At 50.3% G+C, this 13,812-nt stretch overlaps 1 protein-coding gene across 4 annotated transcripts in view; it reads right to left on the minus strand.

Annotated features, from left to right (window-relative positions):
- Positions 1–13,812, minus strand: part of USP43 (ubiquitin specific peptidase 43) — a 62,605-nt gene that overhangs the window by 33,849 nt on the left and 14,944 nt on the right. For all 4 annotated transcript variants that reach the window (XM_053892740.1, XM_053892739.1, XM_053892738.1 and 1 more), the window contains exons 3-5: positions 10,972–11,075; positions 3,771–3,863; positions 2,599–2,734 (exon numbers count right to left, since the gene is read on the minus strand). In XM_053892740.1, the coding sequence (XP_053748715.1) occupies positions 2,599–2,734; positions 3,771–3,863; positions 10,972–11,075 (333 nt within the window). The remainder of the gene's footprint in view (positions 1–2,598; positions 2,735–3,770; positions 3,864–10,971; positions 11,076–13,812) is intronic.

Genomic DNA, 13,812 nt, shown 5'->3' on the forward strand with positions numbered 1-13,812 from the left:
AAAAGTTAAGAGTGTTTACTGTTAACAGATCTCCAGTGAAAGAACTTCTAAATAGTTTTGCCAACTTTTTTCACATCACAGTAAATGTGGAGTTTACTTTGATGGAACACCGGGATAAGCAGAAGTTGGTCTTGTAGCAAAGAAAAGGGGTGACTACCTTGAGGGTCCTGTCACCTCGAGGGCTGAAGGAATCAACATCTCAACACATCTAACCCATTCAAGGCACACTAGCTACAAAATTCTCTTGTAAGAGATGCATTTCAGGGTTAAAACAAACAAACAAACAAACAGAATCCAGAAAAAAAACTTGAGTTTTAAGAAGAAATGATGACCCAAAGAAAAGGGTAGACGTTAGTAAATGTAAACATGTGCTGACTACATAAATCCACAATAATAACTAGTACCATTACTACACCTGGAGAAAGGGGAGGAGAGATTAAAATACCGGACAATTGGGGGCGCCTGGGTGGCTCAGTCAGTTGAGCACTGGACTCTTGATATCAGGACTCTTGATGATCTCAGGTCAGGGGATCAAGCCCCACATTGGGCTCCATGCTGAGTGCAGAGACTGCTTGGGATTCTCTCTCCCTCTCTCTCTGGCCCTCCCCCGCTCATGCACTTATGTTCTCTTTCTCTCTCAAAATAAATAAATAAACATTGAAAAAAATACTGGACAATAATATCCACAGTAATAAAACGGCAGAAGGGAGATTGAAGCACGCCCAGATCCTTGTGCTGTTTGGGAAGATTAACATAAGACTTTGCTAGTTATGCATGTTGGCGTTTTAAGGACAACCACTAAAGGAGCATAGAAATAGCATATATATGTTCCAAAGCAGAAGAGCTGGAATAAAAATTGCTCAATAGAAAAGAAGCAGTAAAGGAGAGGGAAACAAAGAGAAAGCAGAATAAACAGAAAGCATAAAAAGAGAATACAAATAAATCCAAGTATATCCATGATCATAGATAATGTAAGGGGAATAAACCCGCCAGTTAAAATAAAGCAGAGTTGAAGTTCCAATCAAAATGCTTGCCTGTGCACTTAGGAATCCCAAGTGATTCCTACCTCCCTAAGCACCACACTTCTCAAATTTCTGACAATTATTTTACTCTTTGAATTGTGCAAACTCCACCTCACAGACATCCCCCTTTGGGTATTTTTTCCCCCTGTGGTTCTTCTCCCAAGACTGTCACCCCCTGTCCTATTTTCTCTTTCTCTCTCAATATATCCCCAAAGAGCACTTTGACTTCACCAAGCAAGATACACGCTTTTCCCCCACGTGATACCCCGGTAAAAACGCTGATAAGATCAGAGGCACTGATTGGGTGGGGGCAGGAAGGAGCCCACAGAGTGAGTAATCTTGGAGGTTACATGGATGGATGTGCACAGAACTCAACAAACCACACCCTCAAGGTGCACATCCTTTACAGCATGTTATTCCTAAACAGAAAGGCTAAACATTAAAAATTTTTTTTTGTTTATTTATTTTTGACAGGGAGAGAGAGAGAGACAGAGCATGAGCGGGGGAAGAGGCAGAGAGAGAGGGAGACACAGAATCTGAAACAGGCTCCTAGCTGTCAGCACAGAGCCCAATGCGGGGCTCGAGCTCACGGACCGCGAGATCATGACCTGAGCTGAAGTCGGATGCTCAACTGACTGAGCCACCCAGGTGCCCAACACTTTTTTTTTTTTTTTAATTTGAAAAAAAAAAAAAATGCTGCGAGGTCGTCGGGGGAGGGGGGGGGAATGTAAAATTTGCATTTTACAGTTAAAGACCCAGAGGACCGGTTGCTTACTTTGTCCAAGGTCAGAAAAGTAGAGATTGACTGAATCCTAGGAAGGACCCTATTCCAAACCCTTCCCATTATGCCACATGGCTGTTGACCACCGTCACCTCCACCCTGCTCTCTCACGGGGGTCCCTGTTGCGAGTTCTGCCCTCAAAGTCACAGTAAATCCGACCTCCTTACCAAGACCCCTTTAAAAAAAAAAGGCAGTGCATAGCCCTCCCAGTCTCCCCTAAACCTCCTCTCTCACACATCCTCAGTAGCTGCTTGTTTGTCACTTATCGCCCCTTCAGTGTCCTGGTTCCTATTCTCAGGAGTGGAAGTACACAGCTCGGGCCGTGAAGTCAAACCACCTGCGTGCAAATCCTGGGTCAGCTGCTTACCAGCTGTGTGACCTCGGGCGGGTCACTTAACCTCTCAGGGCCCCCTCTCGGCTCACCGGTAGGAGGAGGAGAACTATGGTACTGACTTCGCAAGGTGGTGAAAATGAAAGCGGCTACGAATGAAGTTCATAAAATGGCGCCCAGCACTTGGGAAACACCACGGAGGGGTTGCTGGCGTCGCAATGGCTAGGGTCGCAATTATGACGATTTTGCTCATCCTTTTCTGGAAATTCTGAGTAAATGCAGGGAGAGGTCAAGGCTCGGTCATCTCAGACAGACACCAGGGACTGTCACCAATCAAACAGAAACTCATGAGTCACCAGGGAGTCACCTGGGAACCAGAAATTAGCCTAAACAGCCCTGGTCAGCGGGCCCAGTTAGCATTCCAGTCATTCGGTGACCGGGCCCCCCGTGCAATTCCGTCACACCTCATCCGCAGGGACGCCGCCTTCCTCTGCGACCATCTTCCTCAGGGATGCCACTGTGCTGAGGATTGGCACAGCCAGGCCAACCCGCAGGAACCGCTGGCTCTTCGAGGGGAAGACCAACGTGACGCTCAAGAATCTGGAAAACACGAAGGTGTCCACATCCTTACAGGACGGACAGAACTGCCAACACCACTGACATTGGGTCAAAGTCCAACACTTAGGCTAATCTCTGCTTCAGGGTCAAGCCAACTGTACTTTAGGTATACCGTCACCAGGTGGCGACGGAGAGCCAAATCCCCCAGGGTCTCCGCTCCCCGCATAGCTTTCTAAAGCTAGTTAAAAATAAAAGGCATCTGATTGACAATCACAGTACAGATCTGCGATCTCAAGGTTCCGTTTGTTAAATACATTGCCTTCAGCAAAAGCAAACTTTGAAACAAGTGGCCAGGAGAGGCTGTGTGGAGCTCTGTATCTTCGGCTGCACCTTAGAGATGGAGGTCAGCAGCGGAGGACATGAGAGATGGTATTTTCGGAGAAAACGAGGGAGAGAGCCGTCTCAGTGCCAATGCAGTGCTCACCAAACGGCCACGAGGCCGACATTGGCCAGGTGTCTTAGCGGTCACATGCCAAGACCCGGCCTTCTAGAACTCCTACACTACGTGCCTCTTACTTGTAAAAGCCCAGCCCACCATGCCTCTTACTGAACCCCACCCTCCTCTCTTCTGTTTTTCTCCTCTCCTTCGACACCCCCTTCCCTTTTTCTCTGCTCCTGAAAGAAACCGTCTTCCTATACACCTTCACAAAGAGCAAAAAGGATTTGGAAGCAAAGCAGGGAGAAGCAGGTGGCGACAAATTTTTTTTTTTTTTTTTTTTTTAGGTTGGCCCCTGGTCTGCCGGGAGGTAGTGACAGGCCCGTGCCAGCTTCCCAGCAGGCCAGAGACGAAAGCCTGGCTACGGTGCCAACAGACAGAAGCGCTGTGGATAGTCCCTTCTGCGGCCAAAGAAGGGACGCGATAGCCTCTCACGGTGTCAACATTCAACAACTGACCATCACCAGCTTTGCAAGGCTGGTTTCTAGAGAGACGCCGGCTGAGACGCCAGACAGAGAGAACCGTAGGTGCAAGGCAGAAGGTACCCAGGAGGGCCTGAGGACAGGATTCAAGTTCACGTACCTCGTCTGGCGCAAGGGGATGGGTAGTGACACACACAGGAAAGGATCGAAGGTGTTGCTCTGTTTCAGGCAGTGGGGACAGGTCAAGGAAGATCTGTGAGGGCCAAAAACAGAGTTTCAAGGTCAATCACGTGCAGTCGAGAAGATCCTCAAGAAGTGAAATAAAGAATTATCGTACGATCCAGCAATTACCCTCGTAGGTACGTTCCCCAAAAGAGTTGAAAAGAGGTACTCAGGGGCACCTGGGTGGCTCAGTCGGTTAAGCGTTCGACTTCAGCTCAGGCCGTGATCCCACGGTTCGTGAGTTTGAGTCCCACATCGGACTCTGTGCTGATAGTTCAGAGCCCGGAGCCTGCTTCGGATTCTGTGTCTCCCTCTCTCTCTCTGCCCCTCCCCTGCTCATGCTCTGTCTCTCTGCATCCCTCAAAAAATAAAATGTTGAAAGAAAGAAAGAAAGAAAGAAAGAAAGCAAGCAAGCAAGCAGGTGCTCATACAAATACTTGTGCACAAATGTTCACAGCAGCATTATTCACAATAGCCAAAAGGTAGAAACAACCCAAATGCCCATCAGTGGCTAAATGGATAAATCCAGAATAGGTAAAGCCACAGAGACAGAAAGCAGATTGGAGGATGCCAGGGGCGGGGAGGAAGGCTTAACGGGGTATCCAGTTTTCTTTCTGGTGATGAAAATGGCTAGGAGCTAGACAGAGGTGGTGGTTACACAGGACTGTGAACGTCCATGCGGTGAAACTGTACCCTTTTATTTTTAATTTTTTTAATGTTTATTTATTTTTAAGAGAGAAAGAGCGCAAGCAGGGGAGGGGCAGAGACAGAGGGAGACACAGAATCGGAAGCAGGCTCCAAGCTGTCAGCACAGAGCCCCACGCGGGGCCTCGAACCCACGGACCTCGAGATCATGACCCAAGCCGAAGTCGGCCGCTTAACTGAGCCACCCAGATGTTCCCAAACTGCACACTTTTAAATTGTTGATTTTACGTTATGGAACTTTCACCTCAATTTTTCAAAGAAGGAAAAAAAGTTTAATTGCACATGTCAGCGCACTGACAACGGGAAGGGAAGCGAACACCCCTCGAGAGAGAAACGGCATGATGGCTCGCAACCTGGAAGGCATCTCAGGACCATCTCCTCCCCTGGTTCTCAGCCTCACTGTGTCCCAGAATCACAGAGGAGGCTTTCCTAAAAACGCAAATGTCTCGGCCCTTTTCCCATAGATTTTGTTTCAAGGGAGGCAGGGAGAGAGGCTCAGGCATCAGGATGTCAACAGCTCTCCTGGGGACACTAGTGTTCAGCCAGAACGCGGAACCACTGAGGGAGTCCACCCTCCTGATTGTACCAGTGAGGAAACAGAGTTCAGAAAAAAGCGCCTGATAGCTAAATAGCTAATATTGTAACAGCGTTTACTATGAATTGGGCATTGTTCCAACCACTGTGAGTATAATAACTCACTCACTACCCATAGCTGCCAGTATTATTCCCATTTTGCGGGTGAGAAAACTAAGCACAGAGAAGTTAAGCAACAGTCCCAAGGACACACAGCTCTTAAGCGGCAGAGCAAAGCTCAGGTTCCAGGGTCCAAGTTCATCACCATTCCTGCTGTCTTTAGTATAAACGAATGAGGGACATCAACTGTTTCAGAGAAGTTATGGGGCGCCTGAGTGGCTCAGTGTCCGACTTCGGCTCAGGTCATGATCTCGCGGTTTGTGAGTTCGAGCCCCATGTAGAGCTCCGTGCTGACAGCTCAGAGCCTGGAGCCTGCTTCGTGGATTCTGTATCTCTCTCTCTCTCTACCCCTCCCCCACTCACGCTCTGTCTCTGTCCCTCAAAAATGAATAGACAATAAAAAAAATTGTTTCAGAGAAGTTATACACACAGTATGCTTATATTCTTTAAACTTTTTCAAACTAAACACTCCCTCACTTAAGCATGTGGTCCCTGAAAATCAAGTGCAACTCTTATATTCCCCACGGGTACTCCAGTTTTATTTCCTTAATCTTGTGATGTATTCTTCCAAGATGTAAGGGATTTCTGGATGCTGCGTGCCTTGTCCTGAAATCTACACTGCCTTCTCCCTTGGGAACAAGGAACACCACCCAGCTGACGGCCGTGCTCTTACACCGGTCAGCAAGGAAACCGGGGCTGGGATCACGGGCTGGTTTCCAGAGTCTCTGTGCAGAGCACCAGCCCAGCTTGAGTGGTTTCCCTGGGAGCAGACCAAGTGGGAAAAACCAGGGACAAGCAAGAAAGCCTGAGGATTTCAGGGTGCGGGCGCAGGTGACCCTGAGTGAGCTGGCCAGAGCAGGTCAGCTCTCCTGGGTGCAAGTTAACAGCCATCCATGACTTCTGAAAACAGACCTGAGACTTTAACGTCCAATAACTCAGGGAAATTTCCCTTTGGGAAAACCATGCTAACGTCCTGGTAAAAAACGGTGTATACCAGACATCGAGCTCCAGAGAGAAGGGGGACCTGGAGTTTGTGGGGTCCCCTCTGCCACCCTGTTTCTCCGGATCCTTCTCTCACCTTTACCCATCATGTACCTAGATTTAACGTAAGCCCGGAGGATGTATTTTTGTCACTGGGAAATTTCCAAATCCCTGTTTTTGCACTTAAGCAAACAAATGAAAAAGAATATTTTTCTTTGATTTATCCACTGTGTTAAGTCTACAAAAGCTAAGCGAAGCAAAACGTATGGTCTTCAGAATAGACTGCGAAAGGGATGTGAAATACACCTGTTTTTCAAAGATGAGTAATGACAACAGAGTGAATGGGACCCACAGATCAGGGAGAGAGAAGACTCTGGACGTTTCCAGGCTTCAGCCACCCCGACACGTGACCTCAGGAGACCTTCTAACCTCACCATGTCTTCACCATCCCTGCCGGCCATTTGCAGCCCAGCGCTATTGTCCCCCAAGCTCTCACGGGGTAGGGAGTGGGGCAGGGGGCAGAAAACCACCCTGCTGCCCTTCACGGCTCCCTCAGGGCTAGAACCCAGGGTCTCATCACTAACATATAAGTCCCAGTGCTCATCCTCACAAATGGCCTCCTTAATGCCCATCCCCCATCTAGCCCCCCCCCCCCAACCCTGTTTGTTCTCTATCTTTAAGAGTCTCTTGTGGTTTGTTTCCCTCTCCCCGCTACCCCGCCCCCCCCCCCCAGCCCCTTCCCATATATTCATCTATTTTGTGTCTTAAATTCCATCAAATGCTTCCGACGCAAAAGCCAACAGAACTGCCCTTGGCTTTCCGCCAAGTATAAATGCCCAGAAGTGAGCCCGGGTCCTTGATGATGCCCTACTCCGACCTCTCCCTGCGGCCGCAGACACACCCTACCCCTCACGCCCGCCCTGCGCCACCTGCTCCCAGGACAGAGGACCTGATGTCTCCACCGGCAATGGTGACTCTGAGGACACACAGGTAAGATGTCACCTCTCGGAGATCGGCTGTGAGAAAGCCTTCACAAACACGCTCGGCCATAGGGGAAATGCTGCCTGTTACAGGGACCAGGTAAGACTTCTCTGCGAATAAAAGCCAGGAGCCCCGAATACACGCAGGCGCGCATGCAAACGCACACCCGCCCCGCAGGTGCACTCCCACGGCCTCCCCGCCTGTGGCCCAAACTCCAACACAGCAGCGCTCCGCAGTTATGAAGCTCACGGAGGTTTTTTTAGGTTGTGGTACGAACCATATGGAATAACTGATTATTTTCCCTGTAGCCCGTAACCTCCAGCACCCTGAGGCCAAAGCCAAAGCCGAAAACCCAACACCCTAAAAGGGAGGCGGCACCCTCACTGCACGGGGGTCTCTGAATTCACCCACAGTGAATCCTCTCTTAAAGAAGGCCGATATCGCGGCGACTTTCCATCCCCAGCAAGCCCTCCCTGAAGAGTGCCCAGGGCCTCAGGAAACACCACCAGCTTGGAGCTGGTATGCACTGGCCACTCTAGAAAATCGCTTCCCAGAGCTCAAAAGCCCTCGCCCAGACGGACATCCCTAACTGTATTTTTTTCTTTACTACAGACTATCAGGCACAAAGCAGGTATTTTCAGCTGTCACTGGTCCCCCCCTTTTTTTTTTCTTTTTAGCTTAAACACCTCACTTGTTACTCTTCATCCTACAGTAATCTACCCAGAGAGCACTTGCGGTCTTGAATATATCTGATCGGCTTAAAGTCAGTTGCTCAGGAATCATGCCCTGACTCAGCCCACGCGGATCACAGACCGTGTGATCACGTGATTTATAATAAGAAACTACATATTTGGTTTTGGTTCTAGTTCCTGGCACAGGGCTCCTAAAACTCTTGGAATTACCTAAAAGATGGGAGCCAGAAGGACAAAAGGGCCACCTTTCAACCACACCTGAGTTCTATTAATGAGGGGACTCGGGGATAGCCTCAGACACCTGAGGATGAGGGCCGGTGGCCAGGGGAAACAGTTGGGGGCGGGGGGAGGGGGTTGGAAGTTTCAGTCCCGCCCCTCCACTTCCAAGGGAGGAAAGGAGGACCAGAGGTTGAATGAATCACTAGGGATCAATGGTGTAATCAATCACACCAAGGTAAGGAGACCTACAGAAAAAAACGCTCCCAGGAGAGGTCTGGAGAGCTTCCAGACTGGTGAACACGTGGGGGTCCTGGGGCAACGGGGCACCCGGAGAGGGCAGGGAAACCCTGCACCGGCTGCCACACACCTTGCCGGAAGCATCTTTTCCGTCTGGCTGTTCAGAGTTGTATCCTTTTACAATGAGTTGCTGATCTAGTGAGTTAACTGTTTGCCTGAGTTCTGTGAGCAGCTCTAGCAAGTGACCGAACGTGAGGAGGGGGCCCTGGGGACCTCTGGTCTGTAGCCGGCCAGTCAGAAGCACAGGTGACAGCTCGGGACTTGGGGCGGGGGGTGTGGGGGGGGGACTCTTGCCTGGTGTGGGGAAAACGCCCACGCGCCTGGTGCCAGAGGGTCTGTAGGCGGGGTAGGAGGAGAGAGGGGTGTAAAGAAAACAAGACTTTTTTCCTTTCATACCTGTAACACGCATCTCAAAGCACCTGCCAGTGATAACGCCCCATAAAATCCCAGGAGGCACCCTAGATTCCTCCCTTTCTCTCAGGCCCTCCCCTTGCACTCTTAGAGTCATGAACGATACCTGTTGAGTCTACATCCAGAACACATTCCAGCCCATGCACTCCTCTCCATCTTCCCTGCTACACCCCTCCCCGGGAGGTCTCATGCACCATCACTCTCCCACCATAGTCCCTCAGCCACACCCCGCTTCAAATGTTGCAGTGGCTTCCTGTGCCCTTCAGACGGAAGCCCACACTTGGACAGGACACCTTAGACACGTCCCCCGTCCACCTCTCCAGCCTCACCTCCCACCCCTCCCCACCTGGCTGCTCCCTTGGCCTTTCCGTCCCTCGATGTGCCAACATCATTCCAACCCCAGGCCCTTTGCCTCTGCATTTTCCTCTGCCTGCATGACCTTGTCCTCAGAGATGCGAATAGCTGATTCACTGTCTCTAGGTTCTCAGCTCAAATGTCCCCTCTATTGAGAAGCCTTCCCAGACCTTTCTGATCACCTTATCTAAAGCTGGCCACCTCCCACCCCCCACATCCCAAGCTGTGTCTTATCATTTCAATTATCACTACCTCAAAGAGCTGCTGTGACGTGTGTGAGCGTTACCCAACACCTCCCCCAGCAGAACGTGAGCTCCTTGAGAACAGGGGCTGTGCCTGGTTCACAGCCGGACTCTGGCACCGAGAAGGAAGGGGCTCGTAGCAGGTTAAACAGTAAATATCTCGGGCATCTCTAGAATCGAATAGCTAGAGAGCATGTGGGGTCTTTGGTTGGAATTTCTCTCTCGTGGCCAAGGAGTGATGCTCCTGGCTGTAACCGGTGGACCATGCACCACAGCCAACTCTCAGATACCTGAAAGAAGGGAAGAAAGAGAGCATGCGTGCACAAGAGAGGAAGAGGGAAGAGAGAATGCTATGAGCCAAGAAATAAGTAAATTGGTTGTGCAAAGACACCAACGGAGGGTACCTGGTGTCCCTTCCCCGCAGTCTAACCGACCCTGGCCTTAGGCTCCCCTTTCCCTCCTAGCTGTTCTTTTCTCCTCCTCTCTTCTTCTTTTCCTGTCCCATTTTTGTTTCAAGCAGCCTCTGCTCTGGGCACCTGAAGATAAATAAGGCAGACACCCTGCACGTAGCTTTCATGGCTAGCCATGAAATCTAGGTTCCCTCCAGTACACACACAGCGTCTCTCGGGAAATAGACGGGCCTTACTTCATGCACAACAATAAAACGTAGACTCGTTTCGGGGCATTTTTAAGTACCCAGTACGCTAAGCAACCAAGGACTGTGTCACCAAGAGGAGGTTGTCTGTAACCGATGGTTTCCCCTGCATCCTGATTATCTGTTCTTGCTGAATATGCTCCCGCCCATTCGATCCTATTCAGCCTTCGGAGCCCCCATCAAAAGGCACACCTCCTCCAAGAAAGCCCAGGGAGGTTTCTTCCCCACTTTAGACTGCTCACTGCAATCAATGTCTCATGAAAACATTATAGTACTTGGAAATACGCTGTCTTATAGGAATCTCTCAGCTGTCACAGATAGAAGAGCCCAAGGAGAAGTTTTCTGAAGCCAAAGCCTGCATAATTATATATATATATATATATTTTACATATATATATTTTACATATATATATATTTTACATGTATATATATTTTACATTATTTATATTATATATATTTATATTATTATATTATTATATATAATTATATATATAATTAAATATATATATATTTTTTACATATATATATATTTTACATATATATATATATATTTTACATCCTCCACGCTGATGGGAAATCTCGAACTTGAAATTACTTGGTAAACTAAACAACCTCTCAGTGATCACCTGCGGGCGAAACCCTGGCCTCCGCATTCACACTCTGTTAGAACCCCCTTCAAGAGGAGACGGGAGACCCAGGAGCCAGCAAGAAGGGAAGGAGGAAATCCTAATGGCCAGAGACAACAAGGAGTGAGTGGCTGCCTGGGATTTCCAATGGGAGAGAGAAGGGCTGTCTTGTGTTCCTGTTGTTTCGCAATCTCGGGGCAGCGTGGCGATGGGAGGCCAGTTACCAGCAGCTAAGTCTGGGCGATCCATGCTAAGCACACCCCACCCTTACCTAGATTCTTACCTATACTGGGCTTGAAAGTGGCTTTGCACAAAGCTTTGGCCTAGGGGAAGCTGAGCCGATGGGGACAGGAGGTGCTCGGGGGTTCTGCTGGCTTCAGGCTGAGGCTGCAAAGAAATGAGGGAAGGAAGCAAGATTAGGCACAGACCCGTGAGCCCTGGCCTCCTCCTGGGCCCGCTTCACCCCTCCCTGGGCCAGGACTCTGCAGGACCTGACCCCTCTGGGGAGTCCCCCACAATTTACTGCTCCGCCAGTCTCTAGACCTCCCAGACCCCCTCACGCACAGAAGGTGCTGAATGAGCAGAGCCGGGGCGTGAGCCCTGGGAGCTCCCACACGCTCAGCCAGACTCAGCTCCGATCTCTGGAGCGACTGCCCCGTTCTTCTCTCCATCCTGCTGGGACCCGTGTGTCTACGCCTCCTGCGCCTTTTGCTGGGCACTCTGCCACCACTCAATGCGTCCACACCACATCTCCCATCTTCCGGCTGCTAAACTGCCCCATCCGCCTCTCCGCGGGAGCCAGTCTTCATGCGAGCCCCAGACAAACCAGGCTTCGTGCCCTGGCATCATGTGGAAGCTCCCTTCACCCCACGTCGATCCTACCATGCCCCTCCGTGCTGCCCCTTATGTGTTCATTTGTTACTGCTGATGGCTGCAGGAACAAATTCCCACACGCTGCGGGCTGAAAACAGCAGAAATGTATTCTCTCACAGTTCTGGAGGCCAGACAGCCAAGATCAGCATCCCCAGGCCCCAGAGCAGACGTCAGCAAGGCCACGCTCCCCGCAGAGGCTCTAGGGGAAGCCCTGCCTCTCACGGCCTCTGGTGGCTGCAGAATCGTGGCTTGTGGCCCCATCACCCCAGGCTCTAAGCCCAGCATTTTAGAAGAGCCAAGGAAAAAGCCGAGGAAAAAGGAACGCGTGTGAAGTGTTCGAAGGGAAGTATACCAAGGTCTGAAATTTAATTTCAAATCCATCAAGGGGCGCCTGGGTGGCTCAGTCGGTTGAGCGTCCAACCTCGGCTCAGGTCATGATCTCGCGGTTTGTGAGTTTGAGTCCCGCGTCGGGCTCTGTGCTGACAGCTCAGAGCCTGGAGCCTGCTTCCCATTCTATGTCTCCCCTTTTCAATACCCTACCCAGTTCAGTGAACAGCACACAAGCAGGATTAAGAATCAGCCTCCAGGGGGTGCCTGGGTGGCTCAGTCGGTTGAGCCTCTGACTTCAGCTCATGACATGATCTCGAGGTTCATGAGTCCAAGCTCCAGATCGGGCTCACTGCTGTCAGCACAGAGCCTGCTTCGGATCCTCTGCCCTCCTCTCTCTGCCCCTCTCCCACTTGTGCTCTCTCTCTCTCTCTCAAAAAAAAAAGATTTAGCCTCCAGGCTCTGGCTGCCTGGATTCCAATCTCTGCTCTGGTACTTTGCTGGGAGAGCTGCAAAAAAAAAAACCTCTAACACGGCTCACCGGGGACGGCGGTGGGCAGGATCGCCCAGGGTGGGGTCCGGAAGGAGAAAATCCTGAGCGAGGCTGGGCTGAGAGGCAGCAGAGTGGTTCCAGAAGTGTGGACCTGGAGGTCAGAGCAGGCTGGCTCTACTCTGCTAACCAAGCAACCCTGAGCATCTCTCTGAGCCTCATTCCACATCTAAAAGAGTCACACATCCACCTCACCTCACTATGCCACCATTCAAATAGAAAAACTGATGTGTGTGTCCTGCAGGGCGCATAGTAGGTGCTTAATAAACGGTACCGTCTTGGGCCTTTTCCTTGCCCCATCCCGTTCCTAATTCTGCAAGAGTGCACGTGCTATATAATGAATTCCCAAAAAGACGGTCTGTGTGAAAGTGTCTACAGGACGGTAAAAATAAGCCCTTTTCGCCGGATTTGAGAATCATTCCGGTGACAGAGAAGAAAGCGGTCCCTGTGTTTTCTATTCCAGTTTCAAATAAACCTAGCTTCTATGGCCTTCACAGGTCTTGAAACAGAAATAACCTCAAAAAGAAAAAAAAAATTGCTCTGGCCCTCTTCTTGCAAGAGGGAAAATGAAGTTTCGTGTCAGCTCGCTCCTGACCTTCAAGCGTCCCCAGCCGGGCCTCCACAGGCAGCCCAATTTTCCGAGAGAGCAAATGTCAGGATTTTAACCCCACCGACCCCCCACCCCCGGGGCACATTTGGCAATATCTAGAGACATCTTTGGTTGTGAGTCACGACCTGTGGGGAGAAGAATGCTTACAAATGCATATCGCACAGGGCAGCCCCCACAGCAAAGAGTTATCTGGCCCTAGTGCAGAAGTTGACAAACCCTGGGTCACATTTCCTAGATGTGGACGCTGACTCTCCTACCTACTTGCTGTGTGGCTTGGGGCAAGTTACTTAACCTCTCTGTGATCTTCTCCGCCCTTAAGCCCAGTGCCTTTTCCAACCATCAAAGGACAGAAGAGGGAGACTGAAAGGCAATTTAGGAGGCTGTCTAGCTAGCCCTGGACTTTCCAGGTAGGAAGAGCCGCCAGGCACAGCCAGGGAGGGGGCAGCGGTGGCGAGGGGGACACAGGACAAGACGCCTTCCCTGTGCAGCCAGAAGGAAGCCGGTCTTGTAGTGTCCTCTCATCTCTGCTGGGGAACTGAGGAGGCACGAGACACCGTGATAAGGAAAGAGATCCAGTGCACTTTGAAACAGACTCGGGTTCCATTCTATTTCCCCCAAGTAAAAGTTAGGTGACCTTGGGCAACTTCCTTAACCTAAGTCTTCATTCACTATAAAACCCGAGCCACCCTTACAAACGGTAGAGGCTGACACCTATGTAACCGATTCAACCACTCAGGAGTTTGGTAAATGTCTCTTATGTGTCA

The sequence above is a fragment of the Panthera pardus genome, unplaced genomic scaffold (assembly GCF_024362965.1).
Source record: "Panthera pardus isolate Hobbes unplaced genomic scaffold, ASM2436296v1 HiC_scaffold_3, whole genome shotgun sequence".
Classification (NCBI taxonomy): domain Eukaryota; kingdom Metazoa; phylum Chordata; class Mammalia; order Carnivora; family Felidae; genus Panthera; species Panthera pardus.